At 35.2% G+C, this 19,268-nt stretch overlaps 1 protein-coding gene across 1 annotated transcript in view; it reads left to right on the top strand.

Annotated features, from left to right (window-relative positions):
• Positions 1-19,268, top strand: part of gmip (GEM interacting protein) — a 63,086-nt gene that overhangs the window by 35,108 nt on the left and 8,710 nt on the right. The window contains exons 10-19 of the mRNA XM_056454114.1: positions 317-454; positions 2,626-2,816; positions 4,542-4,639; positions 4,720-4,779; positions 4,856-4,945; positions 5,023-5,183; positions 7,955-8,131; positions 8,502-8,639; positions 10,721-10,923; positions 18,579-18,906. Coding sequence (XP_056310089.1) covers positions 317-454; positions 2,626-2,816; positions 4,542-4,639; positions 4,720-4,779; positions 4,856-4,945; positions 5,023-5,183; positions 7,955-8,131; positions 8,502-8,639; positions 10,721-10,923; positions 18,579-18,906 — 1,584 coding nt within the window. The remainder of the gene's footprint in view (positions 1-316; positions 455-2,625; positions 2,817-4,541; positions 4,640-4,719; positions 4,780-4,855; positions 4,946-5,022; positions 5,184-7,954; positions 8,132-8,501; positions 8,640-10,720; positions 10,924-18,578; positions 18,907-19,268) is intronic.

The raw sequence follows: 19,268 nt of genomic DNA, 5'->3' as shown, positions 1-19,268 counted from the left end.
CTTAATGGTAAAAAAGTGCCATAAACATTTTAGTGAGACTTTGATTCACTATTATTCCTTGTTTAACTATTTCTGATAGCTAAATGTCTAAATATATGCGTTATGTTCATTAACATTCTTTGAATATGGTGTATTTGAAGAGTTTAGATGCAAAATCTCCAATAATCATTAACTTATGGTGATGAATAGGTTATTTTCATTGCCCTTAAAGTAAAAAATACTGAACATAAACGTGAGCCTGAGAAAAATGGCTGATTTTAGAAGAAATTTTCAAATAGCACGTTCTCATCCAAACTCTTCATTTGTGATTGTATAGGTAACAGAAACTGAGGTGCTGTACAGACAGTGTGTGAGTGAAGCAAACAACCATCAGAAAGAGCTGGACAAGGTGAAGCGCAAGATCATCGTCCATATCCGCAAGCTTATCTGTCAAGGAGACACTGTGCTCAAAGAGGTTAGTCACCTTTGAAAATAATTTCTAGAGACCAAAATACTATATAATAACTGAAGGCTTTTTTGTTTTGCACTGTAAAATGGACAGCTTACCTTAAAATTAAAAGTCACCATTCACTCATCCTCCATTTGTTCCAAAGATTATTAACTAATTTCCTATTTCTTTTGAACACAAAAGAAGATATTTTGAAGATTGTTAGAAACTGGTTGACTTCCATTATATTTTTCCCCTACTATTGATATCAGTAGCTACCGCTTTCCAACATTCTTCAAAATATCTAAATAAATTCTAAAAAAAATTTTGGAATTAAGGGGGAGTAAATTTAATTACGTTTGAGTGGACTACACTTTTAAGTAATAATTATAGAAATCCAAAAGATGCCCCAACAAATGAATATTGACCACTTAGAAATGTACATACAGTACTGTATCCACAGATTTCCCATGGAAATCTTTTTATTATTATTATCAAAGAATATCGGGGATTTTTGTTTGTCACACACTGGGCAAAAGCATACAATATACAAATAAAAACTATCATACACCCAGCGTAACAAGGCACCATATGTGTTTGGCGTGATTTTTTTGCTCCTTTCAGACCAGCGCAACCCTAATTTTCACATTTTGCGACTCGTTGTTTGAAAAGCAAATCCATTTGTGCCACTTTGTGGATTCATGGGTGTTCCGGTGTGTTAAGGTGCATTGTTGGCGCGTTGCTATTTTGAGAAGCTGAAATAGACTGTGCCATTGACCAAGCAAAAGCTGGTCTAAAGTGCAGCACAGAGCAAGTTAGATATGCGCCTATGCAGGTTCTCTTAAATAACTGGTTTGTAAATAATGCAATACTTAATTTAGTAATAAAAAATAATAATAATTAACAAAGTATAAAAATACTACCAATAAGCACATATATATATATATATATATATATATATATATATATATATATATATATATATATATATATATATATATATATATATATATATATATATATATATATTCTTACACTGTAAAAACCCAAAAAGTTAAGGTAACTCAAACCATTTGAGGAAATATATTGCAACAAACCATTTAAGTTAAAAAAATAATCCTGTTGAGTACTGTGGACTTACTCTATTTAAGTTGAAGTAATGAGGTATTTTATTAACTCATTACCTTCAACACTGAGTTCAAAACTCTTTTCAAATGAGTAGAATTAACTTTCAGTCAATTTTGAGTTAACTACACTTATTTCATTTGATAAAGTTGACTGTTGGGTTTTACAGTGTATAAGTCAAGAATAGAGCATTTGTATCTGCAGTCATAAACAGCTTACTAGCATCTATTAATGCAGAGTTAATGCTTAACAAATAATAAATTCACTGTTTGCTAATGCTTAATAAATGATTCATAATGTGTAGTTATTATGAAGTGTTAGCAATTTATTATTTGCTACATAAATATAACAACCACTACCTCCATGCCAGGGGGCTTTTTTCAGTTTATTCATGGCCATTTGCATTTGTATTATAATGTTTTTTATTGTTAGTAGTATTATATATATTTTTTTATATTTGTTTAGATTTGTCCACCTATCAGGTTTTGGAGACATTTATTAACATATTTCTATAATCTTGTCACAGTTTTTGCATGTTTTACATATTTAACATAATAATAGCATGTATTAGCACATTACTAGTATTATTTACTGGCATATGTCAGCATATCAGTAACATCTACAGTGAGTAACTTTTTAACCTTCTCAAACAAACACAATAACATCATCAACATCATCCTTAAAATAGCAAAAGTGGATTCAGACACGGCCTTAATGCTTTTGCGCCATGCGCTTTAGACTTTTAAGTCTAGATCATTTAAGTGTTATTTAATTTAAAACTGTGCAGAAGGCAAATTCGATGACAATTGAACAACATTCTAGCTAGCCAACATCTGTGGGAAATATGTTAACACTAAAGAAAATTGCAATCTTCTCTAAATAAATTTTACAATACATTCAATTCAGCGATCGCAGAATCACACATAGCCTGCAGAATCTATTTATTATATGCTTTTCCACTTTTTAATGCATAAAAGTCAGGGACATTTGGCTAAGAGTGGGAACTCTGTATTTATATATTTACATTTACCCATGCCTTCTTAATCAGTGTCTGTGGTTTGTTCTTACGCCAGGCAACGATGAAAATGTTCAATTTCCAGCGGCAGCAGACAGAGCCGGTTCCTCTGGCCTACCAGAACCTGCAGCTGACATGCGCACCCTGTGAGCCAGGGGAACCTTACCTGCACTACATACTGGGCAAACGCCTGCCTGACCAGCCTCCCCAGACCTACATCTTTCAGGAGTTCATTCCCCAGAACAAGAGGTGAGGACCTATACTGTTCTTTAGTCTTTTTGTTCATCACAGTTTTTATAAAAAATATTAGGTATAAAACAGTTGCATGATATTACTATGAGTGACACTTATTGAACATCAAATCATCATATTAGATGAACTTCTGAAGGATCATGTGACACTGAATGCTGCAGAAAAATCTGAACTTTGAACTGTAGAAAAAACTTGAATGTGAAAAATTCTTAGCAGAAAGTTTGAAGAATTTGAAATACTTAAGGTTGAAGATATTCAAAGTAGTTTGAGGTTAATACAGTTTTAGATATAGATGGTGTGGCTTTCAAGGCATCGTTAGAAATTTGGTTTGGGTGGCTGCTGTGTGTGTGTTAGCAATGCTGGCGTGTTTTAACACCTTGGTTGCAACTTTTAACACACTACTAGCATGTTTGTAACACATTTTAGTACACTGTTAACAATTTTAGCACAATAATAGAATGTTGCTAGCATGTTTAACATATTGATAGCTTCTTGTTATCATTTTAGTATGTTTTATAAAGGTACTGTAGTATATTAATATAGTGTTTTAGCGCATTGTTTTAGTTTGCATTGGCAAATTAGCAGCGTGTTGCTAGGATGTTTAACATATTTCTAGCATTGTTATTACTAACATTTTTTACCCTGGTAGCTTGTTAGTATCATGTTACATGTTACAGGCACATTAATAGCATGTTGCTGATATGTTTTAACATATTGCTAGCGTCTTGTTACCATTTTTGCATATTTTACACTGGTATCCTGTTAGTTGAGTGTTTTAGCACACTGTTAGCAATTGTAATTTGCATTGGCTCATTAATAGCCAATGCTAGCATGCTTTAACATATTTCCAGGATATTTAGCCAATGCTAGCATGTTTTAACATATTGCTAGCATCTTGTTACCATTTTTGCATATTTTACACTGGTATCTTGTTTGTTGTGTGTTTTAGCACACTGTTAGCATTTGTAATTTGCATTGGCTCATTAATAGCAAATGTCAGCATTTCAGTAACCTCTACAGTGAGTGACTTTTTAACCTTCTCAAACAAACACAATAACATCATTATTTTTAATTGCAATAATATTTTACATTTTCATTGTTGTTTTTACTGTGTTCTCAAGAGTGCACAGCATTTTTTTCAACACATTGATAACATGTTTTGACACTATTAGCCTCTTGTTTTACACTTTGCCATGTTTTAACCTGCTGTTATATGTTTTAACACATTGCTTACATGTTGCAGCAAGTGCTAACATATTTGTAGCATCTTTTTATGTTTGCTATCCTGTTTCAACTCATTCCTTGCATGCCGATAGTTTTTTTCCCATTATGCTGATGTCTTTTTGAATATCCTTAACATATCCTAGGGTAATGTTTAGCCTTATCAATAATGGCCTAATATACATTAAAAGAAATAACAATTATTAAATTTTTTAATAGTTCACAGTATTTCTGTTTTACTGTATTTGATCTAATTGATTTATAATTGGTGCGCACAAAAAACTTTAAAACAATAAACAGTATACAGTAATCTGCATTTGAAGTGGATCAAAACCATTAATCAAAATGTCCTAGAATTATTTAACAACACCTATTCTTGTCTTAAAATAATTTTGAAAAACATTTTTTTAATCACATCAAATTTTTTTAATTTTCTCTTTGATATGACGCAGATTTCTCTATATCCATAAAATATCTGTTTTTCACTTTTCATTTTCACAGATCCCCACCAATAGGCCGACGTAAACAGAGCAATATCCAACAAGATTTATATGCACTGCCAGATGATCTGAAACACAGCAGCAGTTTAGTAGATGGACGTAAGTCTGATTCCTGTCATGAAATTTGTTGCATTTCTCTAGTGCTCCTGAAAATTGTCATGTGACGTGTTAATGTACAGGACGGCCAGGCCAGAGTGATAGAGACAGCACTGGAAGTCTTGAATCACTGTCCAGCCCAGGTAGAAGAAATCTCTAACAAATCTCAACTTTATCACTGTTGCCTCTGGATGTTACTCATGTATCTCCTCTCTGAAGCTCATGGGACCCGTAAGCTGCCCAAGGCCTCCTCCACAGGAACCATGTCTTCAGATGATCTGGATGAGAAAGATGCTCTGCAAGAAGCAGGTTTGCACACTTCTTTTTTTGTATGCTTTTAATGGATTTTACATGGCATTTGTTGACTCTTCTTGATCCGTGTACAGAGAGTGAAGAGGGTTTGTCTGACAGCAATGGCATGACATGCAAACCACGATCTGCATCGCGTGCCGCCTTGACCCACAGACTGAGAAAAATGAAGAGCAAAATGGTCAAGTGTAAGCAGTGTGACAACTACATCCTGGTCAACGGGATTGAATGTGAGGAGGTTAGTGCTGTTTAAAGCTGGATTTATACTTTTGCCTGGCGCTGCATCGCGGACCTCCGCTGACTGTGTGCGCACCTCACAAAACGGACGAGACTTTTATACTTGCTGTGTTCGCCTTTGTGATATTTTTTAAAACGGCAGTGGGCGGTCAAAAGAAACTGACTGTAAAATCAGACGGATTAACAGAGAAGTAGAAAGTTTCCGGAACTACGTCATATCATTAATATCATTCATTATTTTTAAACAAATTATTTGTATTATTTTTATAAATTATTTAAATGATTATAAGGATTTTTATAAACATTCAAGATTTTTTGTAATCAAAATTTCATTCATGACTTGCTTTTGTTCATATCTCGGACAGTTTTACCTATTAAAGTTTATTAAAATATCAATGACAACAGAACAAAGGGTTGCTCTACAAATATATATTTTATTATGGCAAGAATAAAAGCAAAAAAAAGTACTACTACTAAAAAATACAGATGTTTTTTTTTTTTTTGACTTAGCCGCTCCACAATTTACTCATTACTGTCTGGTTTGTTTCTGTCCTCTTCTTATTCTAAAAAGGCAATAATGGTCCAACATTCCTGACCATTATCACCATAAAGCCCAGAAAAACAGGCCATCAGTATATTGTAAACCGATAGGTTCAAATATTCTTTTCCAGTTATCAAAGAAATAATTTGTGACTTCATTTTAGTTTTGTACATATTAAACTGTTTTAAATGCAAAATTGTATTGTATAGTATTTGTATTAAAAACCCCCGGGTCTCAACTTTTTTGGGTTTAAAATCATTTTTGGGGCGGGATCAAAATCTGTGACATATCTCTCATCAGCCTATCCAGTGATGAATTGTCATTTCTCATTATTATTCATAGCCGAGTTTTCTTATCCTATGAGAAGGCCCTGCTTCTTAATTATTCATGAGAGCACATGCTTTGTTATGACAGATCTGCCAAGCTGTGAAACCATGGCCGTGCATTGTTACCATGATCCACGGGGTTTGTTGCATGTTTTTCCCTGCAATGCTGTCCAGGCTACTGTTACAGCCAAGCTGTTTGTGTGTAGCAAGCATTTTTGTCGAAAGAGCTGTACGAAAAATGGCAGACTTTGTCTTTTATCAGTTGAGTTTGTTACCATTAAGACACATCGCCTATATCCGTGCTGCCATGTTTAAAATCTTCTAGATTACTGGCAGGCTTGATGGTTGAAATAGATAGAGAAAGAGACCTGTTGTACTGCTGTCCACTGTGTCGGCATTCAGACCCGGGGATTCAGGAGGGGAGAAGTCCTCATTTAGTGTTTATATAAACATGATTATCTTTATCAGGATAAAACAATGGTTATGTGTAGCCCACATGTATATATTATATGAAATTGCAAAAAGCCTATCGTATATGTAGCAGGGCATTCAATTACTTAGTGTTTTGCATTTTAACTTTGTCAACTATAAAATCATGGGCTGCCTCATGGTTTTTTCACCTGCTCTGCCAGCCACGCCCACTCCTCCCTCTGCTCCCAGAGATCCACACCCATCTTGGAGCATTTTTTGAAAAAATTCTGAGATAGACTTGAACTGAAAGAGGAGCGTTTCATGACCCTTTAAAAGCTTGATCTGAAAAAAAAAATCGTGTTATCAACAAACAGACAAACAGGAAAAACATGTTTGTTTTTTTGTAGCTTTTTTTTTTTTTTTTTGCAAACTTTGCTATTGAATAGCATATTCATAGCATGTTTCAGAAAGTTGGTAACTTGTGTTAATAGGCATTGCTATCACAATGTAAGATTCCTGGCATGTTTTATAAAATTACTCTTTTGACATCATGAACTAAGTTGCATGTTTTAGCATTTTTATGTTATGATAGCGTGTTACTACAATATTTTAGCTTCCTGCAGAGTTTAGCTCCAACCCTGATCAAACCCAACCAAAACAACCAAGCATAAACTAATGAGCACTTGGTGATTAAAGACAGGTATGTGTGATCAAGGTTGCAGCTGAACTCTGCAGGAAGGTAGATCTCCAGGAATGGGGTTGAGCACCCCTGTTTTAGCACATTATTAGCATCTTTTAAAGAAGATCTTTTAGTATCACATTGTAAGCTTGCTTTAAAATATATATCCCGGCCTTTCCATTAATTAACCACAATCAGACTGGAGGTTTTCAATATATGAAGATTATACCAGACTTAATTGAACATAAAGCCGAGATGTCTGAAAACAGCCCTTCAGGCCAAGCTGAAGTCTCCCCCAGACAATCTGTCCGTCCATGGTCCTGCTTTTATACGTTATTTTTCTCCCACTCATGTTTGTTACTCAGTATACATTTCATAAATACACTATATGCTGTTTCTGCGTTATTCTTGGCAGCCCAGGTCATTGATAGCTCAGCTCTACATTCCTTTGCTAAATTCTTCTAGTATGGTTATATATGGGTTTACATACATTGTCATGATGGTATATTAAAATAATATGTCATTCCCTCTAATGAATGCCTTTCACAGATATAGCTTCATATGGGTATTTAACGTAATCAGTGCAGTTATTTTACAGCATAGCTTCTCATAGTTGCTCCTGCTCTTCTGCAGGTTTACTCATCTTACACAAACTCAGTTTTAGCCTGCCGCATGTTTACTGCACACTACTGCATACTTTTAAAAGATACAACATTTTTTTCAGTTTTTCTATGAAAAAGAAAGATCAGACATAGGTTGTATTAGTGAATGGTTAGTTTGAAGATGCAGACTGACTGTCGCTCGTCTCTTGTCAGTGTGGTCTCGCAGTCCATAGGAAGTGCCTGGAGGTTTGCCAGCTGGAGTGTGAGCACAGGAGAGGCTTCATTTTTGGCACAGAGTTCTCCTTACTGCCCAGAGAAACGCAAGACTCTGTGCCCTTCGTTGTCCTGCGCTGCACCGAAGAGATCGAGAACAGGGCTCTTGGAGTGCAGGTAGGAATAAAACAAAACACTAAGCTACTGAAGAAAGTGTATCAAATAATATTACAGGAATTACTTTCCTGTTCTGTGCTTATTAGTATAACGAAAGTCAGCTAATACTACTGCTCATAAAGTACTTTTAAGCCCAAAGTATACCACATTTCTTTGTGAATGTGTGTGTTAGTAAAGACACACAAGCAAATGCACAGGTTTTCATAGTATCAATAATTAAGTACAGGCTTAATAATTATTAATAAATTAGAATTATTAGTAAATAAGATTTTAGTTTTTATTTATTTATCTATTTGATTGATTGATTGATTGATTGATTGATCTTATTTTTGGTTCAGTTTTCTTCACCCTCTTGTTCTTCTTTATGTAGGGAGTGTATCGAATCAGTGGATCCAAACCTCGCATTTTGAAATTATGTCAGGCCTTTGAAATCCAGAAGGACCAAGTTGACCTTAGTGACCTTTCACCACACGACATCACCTCTGTACTCAAGCACTTCTTCAAGGAGGTAAAAAAAAGCACATTTTCAACGTTTTTTTCACTCACGCTCATTTAAACCCTCTCATATGAACAGTAATGGAAAGAGTACTGAAAAATTATACTCAAGTTAAAGTACCATTACTTGGCCAAAAATGTGGCACAAGTACAGTAGATCTGTTGTGAATATTACTTAATCTTTAAGTAAAAAGTAGTCTTTATATGAGTGTTGAGTATTACGCTGTGAAAGTCTGATGCATTTAGATGAAATTTGTGTGTGTGTGTGTAAATGTAACATTCTGTAGTGTATTTAGTGATTGTTTAAGACTATTCGGTGATTTTAGTGTAGTAAACATCCGCCATCTCATCAGTGACAAAACAGTCTCTGGTCTTGAGGTTGTTCAGTGTGGTGCGATTGACTTTCTATGTGCAATTTCATTAGACAGGAATCTCAGGACTGATTTTTCACTCAGCTAATCACCATAGATAAGAATAAATAAACTAGTAACTGCAGTTTGAAGGAAAATAATTGAGTAAAAGTACTAATACAGCACTAAAAATGTTCTCAAGGGAAAGTAAAAGTACACATTTTTAAAACGACTTAGTAAATTACAATTCCTGAGAATTAATTACAGTAATACTACTTAATACAGTAATTAATACTACTCAATACAGTAAAAAATTACTACTTAAAGTAATTTGAGTGTTTGTAATTTGTTACCTTACAACCTGCATATGAATTAAGAAAAATTCAATATGGAACAAAAACTTAAATATAAGACAAAATTTGTATAAACAAAACTTTTTTATAAGTGTTTTTTGTTGATTTTGTTTAATAGCTCATTATTCTGTAATGGAATACAGAGTTCACAATTGAGGAGCAAAAAAGCATCTCAGGCCAAACATTTGGTGCAGATTTTGATATTTAAATGGCTGAAAGCTGAATCGAAGTTAACATATCAAGGAGGTCTTTATATAACACAATAACAGAATACTGACATGAAATCAGATTAATATCATGGGTTGCTCTATATTTCCAATATTATATCTTAATAGGACATTTAAATTATTTGTTTTATGATTGAATCCTTTTTTGCTTTCGTTTTAATGTGATTTTTTTAAACTGAAATAATTGTTAAAAATCAACTAAATTATTTCAGTAAAATAAGCATTCATTAAATATGCTAAAGACAAAAAAATGTAATGTAAAAATCTTACATTACATAAACCAATACTTATACCAAAACACTATTTCAGGCAAAATAACATGTTATATTTGTATAATTACGCTAAAAGCCTTAAATAGGCAGCAGCTTTATGCAAAACGGGATTTGTTTATACCCTACAATATGTAAAAATAGCAATACAAGTTGTTAACAATACAATAAAAGTTGTTAACGCTTAGTGGAAACAGTGGCAGATTCACTTCAGTGTTGATGCAATATTTTAAAACAGTATGCAATAAGCTGTAGGTTTTGTTTATGGTCTTTTTAAAAATGGCAATACATTTTGTAATAGATTTAGTTAATACTTAGGGGAAATAATGGCAGAGATACACTCACCGGCCACTTTATAAGGTACACTTTTTCAATTGCTTGTGGATGTGCAGCTGACAAATCTGCAGCAACTGCATGATGCTGTCATGTCAATATGGACCAAAATCTCTGAGGAGTATTTCCAGTACCTTGTTAAGTTTATGCATTGAAAGTTTAAGGCAATTCTGAAGGCAAAAGGGGGTCCAACTCAGTACTAGTAAGGTGTACCTAATAAAGTGGCTGGTGAGTGTATACCTTCGTGTTTAGGCTACATAAAACAGTATGTAACAATACCATATTAATTATCAAATGGAAGCTGCCTTGTTGGAACAAATAAAGGCTTTAGGCATTTTATTAATACTTTTTTGATTTCATTTTTATTTAAAAGAAATTGTTTTGGGGTACATTATTGGTCTGAAAGGTTTGTGTAAATAGTAAATAGGAAGGACTATGTGCTTTAAGAGTAAATAGACACTCCTGAAAACATAAATAAACTACACATTAGCGATTTGTACAGTAGGTTCATAGGGTTAATATAGGGTTATGTAACGTGTGGCCTTCCTGTCTTCTTTCTCAGCTCCCAGAGCCGTTACTCACTTTTGACCTTTACAACGACTTCATTGGTGTGGGTAAGGAGATTCAGAGGCTCAGCGAAAAGGACAATGCTGCCGAGACTCCTGGGATTATGGAGAATATAGTGCGCAGGCTCAGAGAGCTCATTGGCCGATTACCTGTGTGCAACTACATCACAGTGCAGCACATGATTGCCCACTTGAACAGGTACATTCAAATTATGTTTGCTGTTTGATTAAGCTACTTATTTTAAATGAGCTGAATCAACACAATTCTTGAGTTTTTTTGGGACAACTTAAATTTGTAAAATAACTTAACTTAAAAGTGCTGTGTGTAAGTTTTTGACTCTTCTAAAGCATAAAATACCATAATATGAAACATGCTAAGTGAACATTCTTGTTTATCTGAAAAACATTGCTGAAGTCAGATATTCTGCTTTGAAAAAGTGTTCTGGTAAGAAAAACACAGTCTTTGTTTTGGTCTTTTAACCCACCCAATGCCAGTTTAGCCAATTATATTTCACCACCCTGAGTTGCCTTAATGGAAAACAGAGAATTTCATTCATTCAGTCAGGAAGGCTCATAAAGCATGCGTCCATGACCGAAATGCGACTTCCAGTGGACAGAAGCGGACTTTGAAACTGGAAGCAGATGCAGAGTTCCACATGAGGATATTAATTAGCTAAAAATATAAATATTACGAACGTAAACATTAGGTGAGCAGGTTACATTATTACCCCGTGTACTATCAACATGCTACGTGACGTGATTTGGCTTTTTGCACCAGACAAAACACGATAGAAATCTAAATACAGCCATTCAGAAGCACAGAATAGTGCACTCACTGCACTCCAATGAAATGGTAACTTTTATAAAATAATTAATACATATTAAACCTTTTTAACATTTTAAAATGTACATTCTGAATCAATGATATGCGTTGGCGTGAACTGAGTTTGAAATTGAACTTTAGAACTGTGACTATTTTATTTTCAAGATCTGAGGTGAACTATCTGCTGCTGCTGCTTTCAATAGTATAGCAATATTGTCATGTGAAATGACATTCAAACTCACATTATTAGCATTTAACACTGAATAAAGCACATGAGGTGTACCTTAGGTGGTCATTGTCAGTTTTATTGTTCTTCAGCTGCAAAAATATAAGCCATTTCTAAAATATAAATTTCATGTGTTGGTTAAAACAAAAACTCCTTTTAATATGGAAAACATTCAGTCTATTGCGAGCCATAGCTTTTATTTAGAACACGATTAAAATCAGCCTTAAATCAACCTTTAGGCTCAATATTCGGCCTTGCTCCTGCGCTTGCTGCGCTTGCCTGTGTTTTGAACCAGGCGTGCAATACCTAGTTTAACCACTGGGTGTCAAACTTACCTACTGCACCTTTAATTCTTTCATTCCCTACTCAAATCGATTGTGTGGAACCCAAGCGGCAACCTCCTGCTCTCCCTCGTGAAGCAAATAAGGAAGTAACTGAAACTGCAATTCATTGAAATTCCGCTAGTCTTGGCTCCATAATATAGCAGATTTCTATTGAGCCCACTGTTAAAATTGCCAACTTTAAAGCTGAAAAAAAGGTGTTCACAGCCTGGTACAAAGAATGATTTTGATATATATAGCTGATATTACCCTTCATGACAACTGTGAGGGAGGATTTTTTTTATAACTCATCCGTTTTCTGTATATTAGATTATATTAAGCCTGCATAATTAAGGGAGTGGCCACTTGAGTGACAGCTGGGTGCCGTCACTTCACCTCAGCGGATTCCGGCTGATTAACTGCTGAACTCGGCATATACATTGTACTTTTGTGTTGTTTTATGTGGCTTTACATAGTCAGTTGCTTTCTGGAGTTATTTCTTACAATTATCAGATGATATGGCATGCTGTGTGCACTTAATTGTGCTCACAAACAATTCACGTAGCCTCCATTTCCCCGGTGAGTGAAATTATATACTTATACCATCTCTATAAATGTATTTGTTTTATTAAGATCATTTATCATTTTTTTTAGAACTTGAGTGCACTCCAGAATCTGACAGATTGATTAGCTGTAGGCTCTAGAACAGTCATCTGAAACGTTGTCATACAGTGTTATGCCTGAATATCATCAATAGTCTTGCATTTACTAACACAGATTATATATTGAAGTAATTTGCGTTTTCCTCCTGTAGTAAAGCGTCATAAGAACAATGTTTAGTGGCTCAATGTATTACAACAGTGTTTTTAAAAGTCTAAACACTTTATTGATATACTGTACAACAGTGTACAAGCACATGTGGTAAGAACATGGAGTCGCAGGTAATAAAGTATTAAGCATTTCTCCCAAAGAAAAGCCCGTCTAAGCGAAATGCTAGCAGGCGTCTGTAGCTCCGCTCACGCTCCGCCTCTTTGCCCTTGTTTGGTATCCCCGGTCGGTGCGATGACGCGCAAACAATTTAGCAATGGTTGGCCACACCAACTGGTAGCTTCTTTTGTATTCTTCAGAAACCTATGGGTGACGTTACGGATACTACGTCCGTATCTTTTACGTCCATATTTTTTACTGTGTACCAACCAATGCAATTTGGTCAATATGATTACAAATGGACAATGCTAAATATGGGGTTTGAAACTTTTTTAATTGGATGTTTGATCAGATTGCTTTTATAGTACAAAAAATAATTCATAATATATATTTAATAAATTTGTTGTACAAAGAATTTAAAAAAATAATCACCTACTCTCTGTCTACTTTCATGTTGTAAGGAAGCACACCAAAACTAGTCACACCTCACTATATGCTGTAATATCTAAACACAAAGGTTACAACTGAAACTGTACTTGCTGTCCACATTCTTTTCATTTGCTATCATGAAAGAGATTTGTAGAGCGAGAAAAATAAGGCACAGGGCTTCAGACTGCAACTAAATGGTTTCACTTTGCAATTTTTTTTTCCTGTTTGAGCAACTAAGTAGAACAAAATAGCGTTTTTTATTTGAACTTTGTGCTGCAAGAGACCATTTGTTGTTTGTGTGGAGGATGGATCAGACAAGTAGGGTATTCTGTAATGCTTCTGATATGTTTGCTGTTTAATATTTGTCATATTAGGCACTAAACAGCACTTTGAGATCGGGTTAGAATTGCGTTATATTAGCAACCTCAAATGTGTCGGTGATTTAAACTAGACAAAAGACAAAATGAATCAGGGCTTGTGTTTCAGTCTACAAATCAACCCAGGATATTACTGTGGTAACACAAACTTGACCTTAGTATTGTGGTATGCCATATCAAATTTTGCACAGTCTGTACACTGAGGTGAAGAAACTGTTAATTAAAGTCGTTATTTTTTATTTTACGTGCCCATGTAAGTATTCTCATAGCTTGATAATATTCCAATGGGCTATATGCATAGCTAGGGTTTTTCAGCCAATGATAAACTTTCGGTGAAAGCCTTATGTGACTATTTTCAATTTCATAAAGTTTCTTTTACAGCATCGATGTTGTAATGTAATTACAATACATTCCGTTAAATAGACTTAAGCATTAAATTAGCTAGCGCCATCAGGATCAGCAGACTAATGCAGAAACTCTCTTGAAAATACTGGGTTAAAATAAACTGCCATATTTTAAAGACATGGTGAGGAAAATGGAATTTAATGCAGTGCTTCTTGTCCGATCTGAGACCCACTTCATATCTTAAATCTATCAGGCAGTAAAAATCACTGAATTTTAAAGAAATCAGATCTTAAACGTGACAATTTTATAATGGAAAGACAGTTCACCGGAAGCGCTGAAGCTGGCTGGCTAAAATTAAAAGTCTGTGAGCTTATACCCTATTGAACCATTGTAGGTACAGTATATGGCCAGTTTGTTAGGTTGTTTAATCTAAAATTTCTTAATTTGGGTTCCAAAGACAAACAAATGGCTCAAAGGTTGGAGCGAAGTGAGAGTAATTAACATAATTTTAATTTCTAGGTAAACTAATCCTAAAAATCACTGAACACAGTGTCTGAAATTTTGTCAATCATGTTTAAACACTGCAACCAAAATATTTCTGTAAAAAAAAAAACGATCCAATTAGATTTTTTTCTGCATATGGAACATAAAGACAGATTGTGGAACAGCTCAGCACCAGTATTAAGCTGAGTCAGTCTAATAATGATTGGATGAACCCAGCATCTCCTCTTTCTTTTTTAAAAGAAGAGAGAGGACAACAAAGCCGTACTCACAGCTTAAAGACTTTTTGTATTGGTTTGGGGAATTTTTTTGGCAACAACTTAATTAATATGCATCAGACTCAACGTGTAAGGTTTCTGTGCATTACAAAATTTTAGGAAAAGACTTTCTTTTAAGAAAAATTAGCATTCAGTGTGCAAAGACTTTTGTTCTATGCCATTTGTGCATTTGCATTGTCTTCGTATGTAATCTACTCATGCAAATACTTAAAGGAGACCTATTATGCCCCTTTTTACAAGATTTAAAATAAATCTCTGGTGTCCTTAGAGTTTGTACAGTTAAAGTCAGAATTATTAGCCCCCCTTTGGTTTTTTTTTTTTTTCTTTCTTTTTTAAATATTTCCCAAATTATGTTTAACAGAGCAAGGAAATTATTTGTTTTATTTTGGCTAGAATAAAAGCAGTTTTTAAAACCCATTTGAAGGTCAAAATGATTAGCCCCTTTAAGCTCTATATTTTTCGGTAGTCTACAGAACTAATCATTGTTTTACAATAACTTGCCTAATTACCCTAACCTGCCTAGTTAACCTAATTAACCTAGTTAAGCCTTTAAATGTCACTTTAAGCTGTATAGAAGTGTCTTGAAAATATCTAGTCAAATATTATTTACTGTCTTCATGGCAAAGATAAAATAAATCAGTTATTAGAAGCCAGTTATTAAAACTATTATGCTTAGAAATGTGTTGAAAAAAATCTTCTCTCCGTTAAACAGTAATTGCGGAAAAAATAAACAGGGGGGCTAATAATTCAGGGGGGCTAGTAATTCTGACCTCAACTGTATGTGAAGTTTTAGCTAAAAATACCCAAAAAATAACAATTTATAACTATTTGGATCTCACCCATTTAGGCTTTGATCCAAATTGTGACATTTTGGTGACTGTCGCTTTAAGTTCAAATGAGATTGTGGTCTTAGGATCTTTTCAAAAGAGGGTGGAGCTATAAATGTCTTAAGTATCAGCATAGGGGCTGCTTCTCACTCAGGGCTGTCTATGCTAACGAGGGAGAGAGAGATCACCACTAATGGGCAGAGTACAACTGATGACATGTACAACTGGAAAGTGACAATTAAAGTGTTTCTGCAGACTCTTTTTATGAAGTGTGATTATAAAAAAACAGAATTAGTAAACATTTAACTTTAGAGGCTGGCTATATTTATAGACTATTGACACAAAACTGTGTTTAAACCTCTCATGAAAGTGATTTTTGCATAATAGGTGCCCTTTAAATTTGCATTTGGTGTGAACCCAACATTAGTCTGGAGAGGGAAGGTTCTCAAAAAAAGCCAAACACAAGTATTCACAAGAGATTTGTATGAGCATGTTTATTTCTTTCTGACCTTTTTTAAATTCCAATTCCTGAAAGAAGAAAGGTGCAGTCTAGTAGGGCTAGAACTGGAAGTTAATAACAATTATTTATATTATTACAACAATACAATTACTGTACAAAGATAATGACTGTTTCTACATTATTGTGTGAGGGGTAGGTTAAGTGTTGGGGTGGGTGGGATGTTACATTACATTAATATAATACAGTTAATGGGTATTTTAATAACTAATATAAATAAGTCCTAAATATTGCTTCAGCATCGACATCACAATGTGATCACTTGCAATAGTTATATCGCAGGATATACAATGTAGAGTCTGGATTATTATATTTATCATTTGTTGTTGAGGCCTGTGACTGTATGAAGGTTTTAAATGCATTCAGGCATATGAGATGTTACCAACTGCAACTTTAATAACTTTTAATTGTACTGAATTATTTATACAACAAAGATTATGCAGTACTATTTTACATTTGAATATTCAATTTCTGTATACCTGAATACTGAATACTGTTCTGGCTGGGTCAGTTGGCGTTTCTGTGTGGAGTTTGCATGTTTTCCCTGTGTTGGCATGGGTTTCCTCCGGGTGCTCCGGTTTCCCCCACAAGTCCAAAGACATGCGCTATAGGTGAATTGAAAAAACTAAATTGGCCTGAGTGTGAGAGTGTATGGGTGTTTCCCAGTACTGGGTTGTGGCTGGAAGGGCATCCGTTGTGTAAAACATATGCTGGAGGTGGCTCATTCCACTGTGGCAAACTCTAAAATAGAAGGAAAGTGAATAAATAAATATAATTAGATTTTTCAGAAAACAATGGGAACACTGTTTATTTTATTTGTATCTTTTTCTTTATTGTTTTGAACTATGCTTGTAGATTGTTTATAATGCAGATTTACTGCCATACAGAATCTTCCCAATCAGTCTAAAATGAACAAATCTTTCCAAACAGAGATATTTAAGTCATCTGGTGAAATTATATTCATATAACAGAGTGACAAAATATTGCAATGTTAGATATTTTCAATATCGTTCAGCCCTCCTAAATGTCATTCTTATCCAGAGATGTAGAGTAACGAAGTAGAACTACTTCACTACTGTACTTAAGTACTAAAAGGTAGTATCTGTACTCTACTGGAGTATTGTTTTTTTCTCCTACATCCACTTTTACTTCAATACATATTTTCGATGAGTTTAATACTTTTACTCCAATAGATTATTTATGTGCTGCATTGTTACTCGTTACTAGGGGTGTCAAAATTATTGATATAGGTTCAGTAATAGATCATAATCAGGTATTACGTACTGACGTCATTTATCTCCTATGCGTGATGTCACAGTAGAATACTATGGCGAAGGAGGCGAGGGCGACTAAATAACGCTCTTACTACAATCATGGTGGCACAGCACACGAGCCGCTATTTCACTACTACGGAGAAATTCTGTAAAACTCCATCTCTGCCCCTTTCTCTCTTACTTTGGACATTTGATCCTCTGGCGTTTGTGAGGTAACTTTTCCTCTCCTCTTGGCTGTTAAAGCGATAGTTGTGGATTCTGGCACGAGCGTGTCTGAGGTGCAAGTTTGCTCCACTGTGTCTATTATGGATTACCTGTGATAACCGCATATTATGCGCATACAGACTGTACCCCGGCTGTTCCTGCCATCGGTGAACAGCACTTTCATTTCTAAAGCTGATCGCAGCCCTTTCAGTTAAGCAGGTAAAGACAATGACCAATCATAGGGGTGTAAGATCTCGCCTGTCAGCGCTCAAAAAGCAAGCGGGATAATATTTACATAAGTTTATTTGCTATAAATGCTCATGCTGTCTTCTGTGCATGTACTGGAGCATTTTGAGTGAATTACGGAGTGTTTTTGTGACACAGAACTTTGAAAGGTGTGTGTTAAAGCTGTTTTAATCTGTCAGATCTGTGGTTCAAGTGCGAGAGAAAACAGTATCGTAAGCCATGTTTCTTTTCATGCTGCTTAATCACATGCCCCAAAAAAAGATATTTAAAATAAACAAAACATGATATGATAACAAATGTGATGCATTTTGACTGCTTTCTTTAATAACTACATTACACAATACTTGTTATTTTACTTTCAGTACTTGAGTAGTCAATTTTGAAATAAACTACTTGCAATACTTAAGTACAAAAAATGTTGAATACTGTAGTACTTCCACTTAAGTATGATGCTTAAAGAGCACTTCAACTTCTACTCAAGTCACTTTTTGATAGAGCACTTGTACTTTTACTTAAGTCTGGGTTTCTAGTACTTTATAAATCTCTGTTCTTCTCCTCAGGGTGGCTGAACAATTCGAGGACAACAAGATGTCTCCAGGAAACCTGGGTATTGTGTTTGGGCCGACGCTCCTGCGGCCCCTAGTATCTGGAGACGTATCGATGATCGCGCTTCTGGAAACTAGCTATCAAGCCCTCCTGGTGGAGTTCATGATCTCCAACTATGACCAAGTATTCAGTTCCTCCACAAGATCCAGCACACCTCCGCCACCTCCACCCACAGCACCGCTTCCAGAAACTCCACCAAGAGCGACCTGTCCTGTTTCTCCATCCGGCAGCTCCTCTCAGGACCCTGCATCTGCTTCCAGAGAACGTCCGCGCTCGCTGGAGGTAGGCAATAATGTCATGACCAGGCTAGTAAAGCTTGCCTCAGGTGGATGTGCTCGTGCAGCTGGAGGAGTTTATCTTAATCTGCTTTGAGCCGCTCTTGCGCCGCTTGGGCTTGAATTGTCCCGCCGTGGCCGCGGAAAGGCCTGGAGGGATTAAACGCTTATTCTGTGAAGATTACTTTTGCTTGCCTGTGCGCTTGTGCTTATGTCAGAGTCTCACCTCTGCTGTACTGCGCTTTAAGGACCCAATATACTTTAGGAGAAATCAAAGAAGAGACAAAACAAGATAGACATGTGAACTCAACATTACTTTAATAGGCATATCTTAGCTTCAAATGAATGATTTCTATGAATTATTTATTA

The sequence above is a fragment of the Danio aesculapii genome, chromosome 3, assembly GCF_903798145.1.
Source record: "Danio aesculapii chromosome 3, fDanAes4.1, whole genome shotgun sequence".
NCBI classification, from domain to species: domain Eukaryota; kingdom Metazoa; phylum Chordata; class Actinopteri; order Cypriniformes; family Danionidae; genus Danio; species Danio aesculapii.
This window is presented reverse-complemented; position numbering and strand designations above follow the sequence as displayed.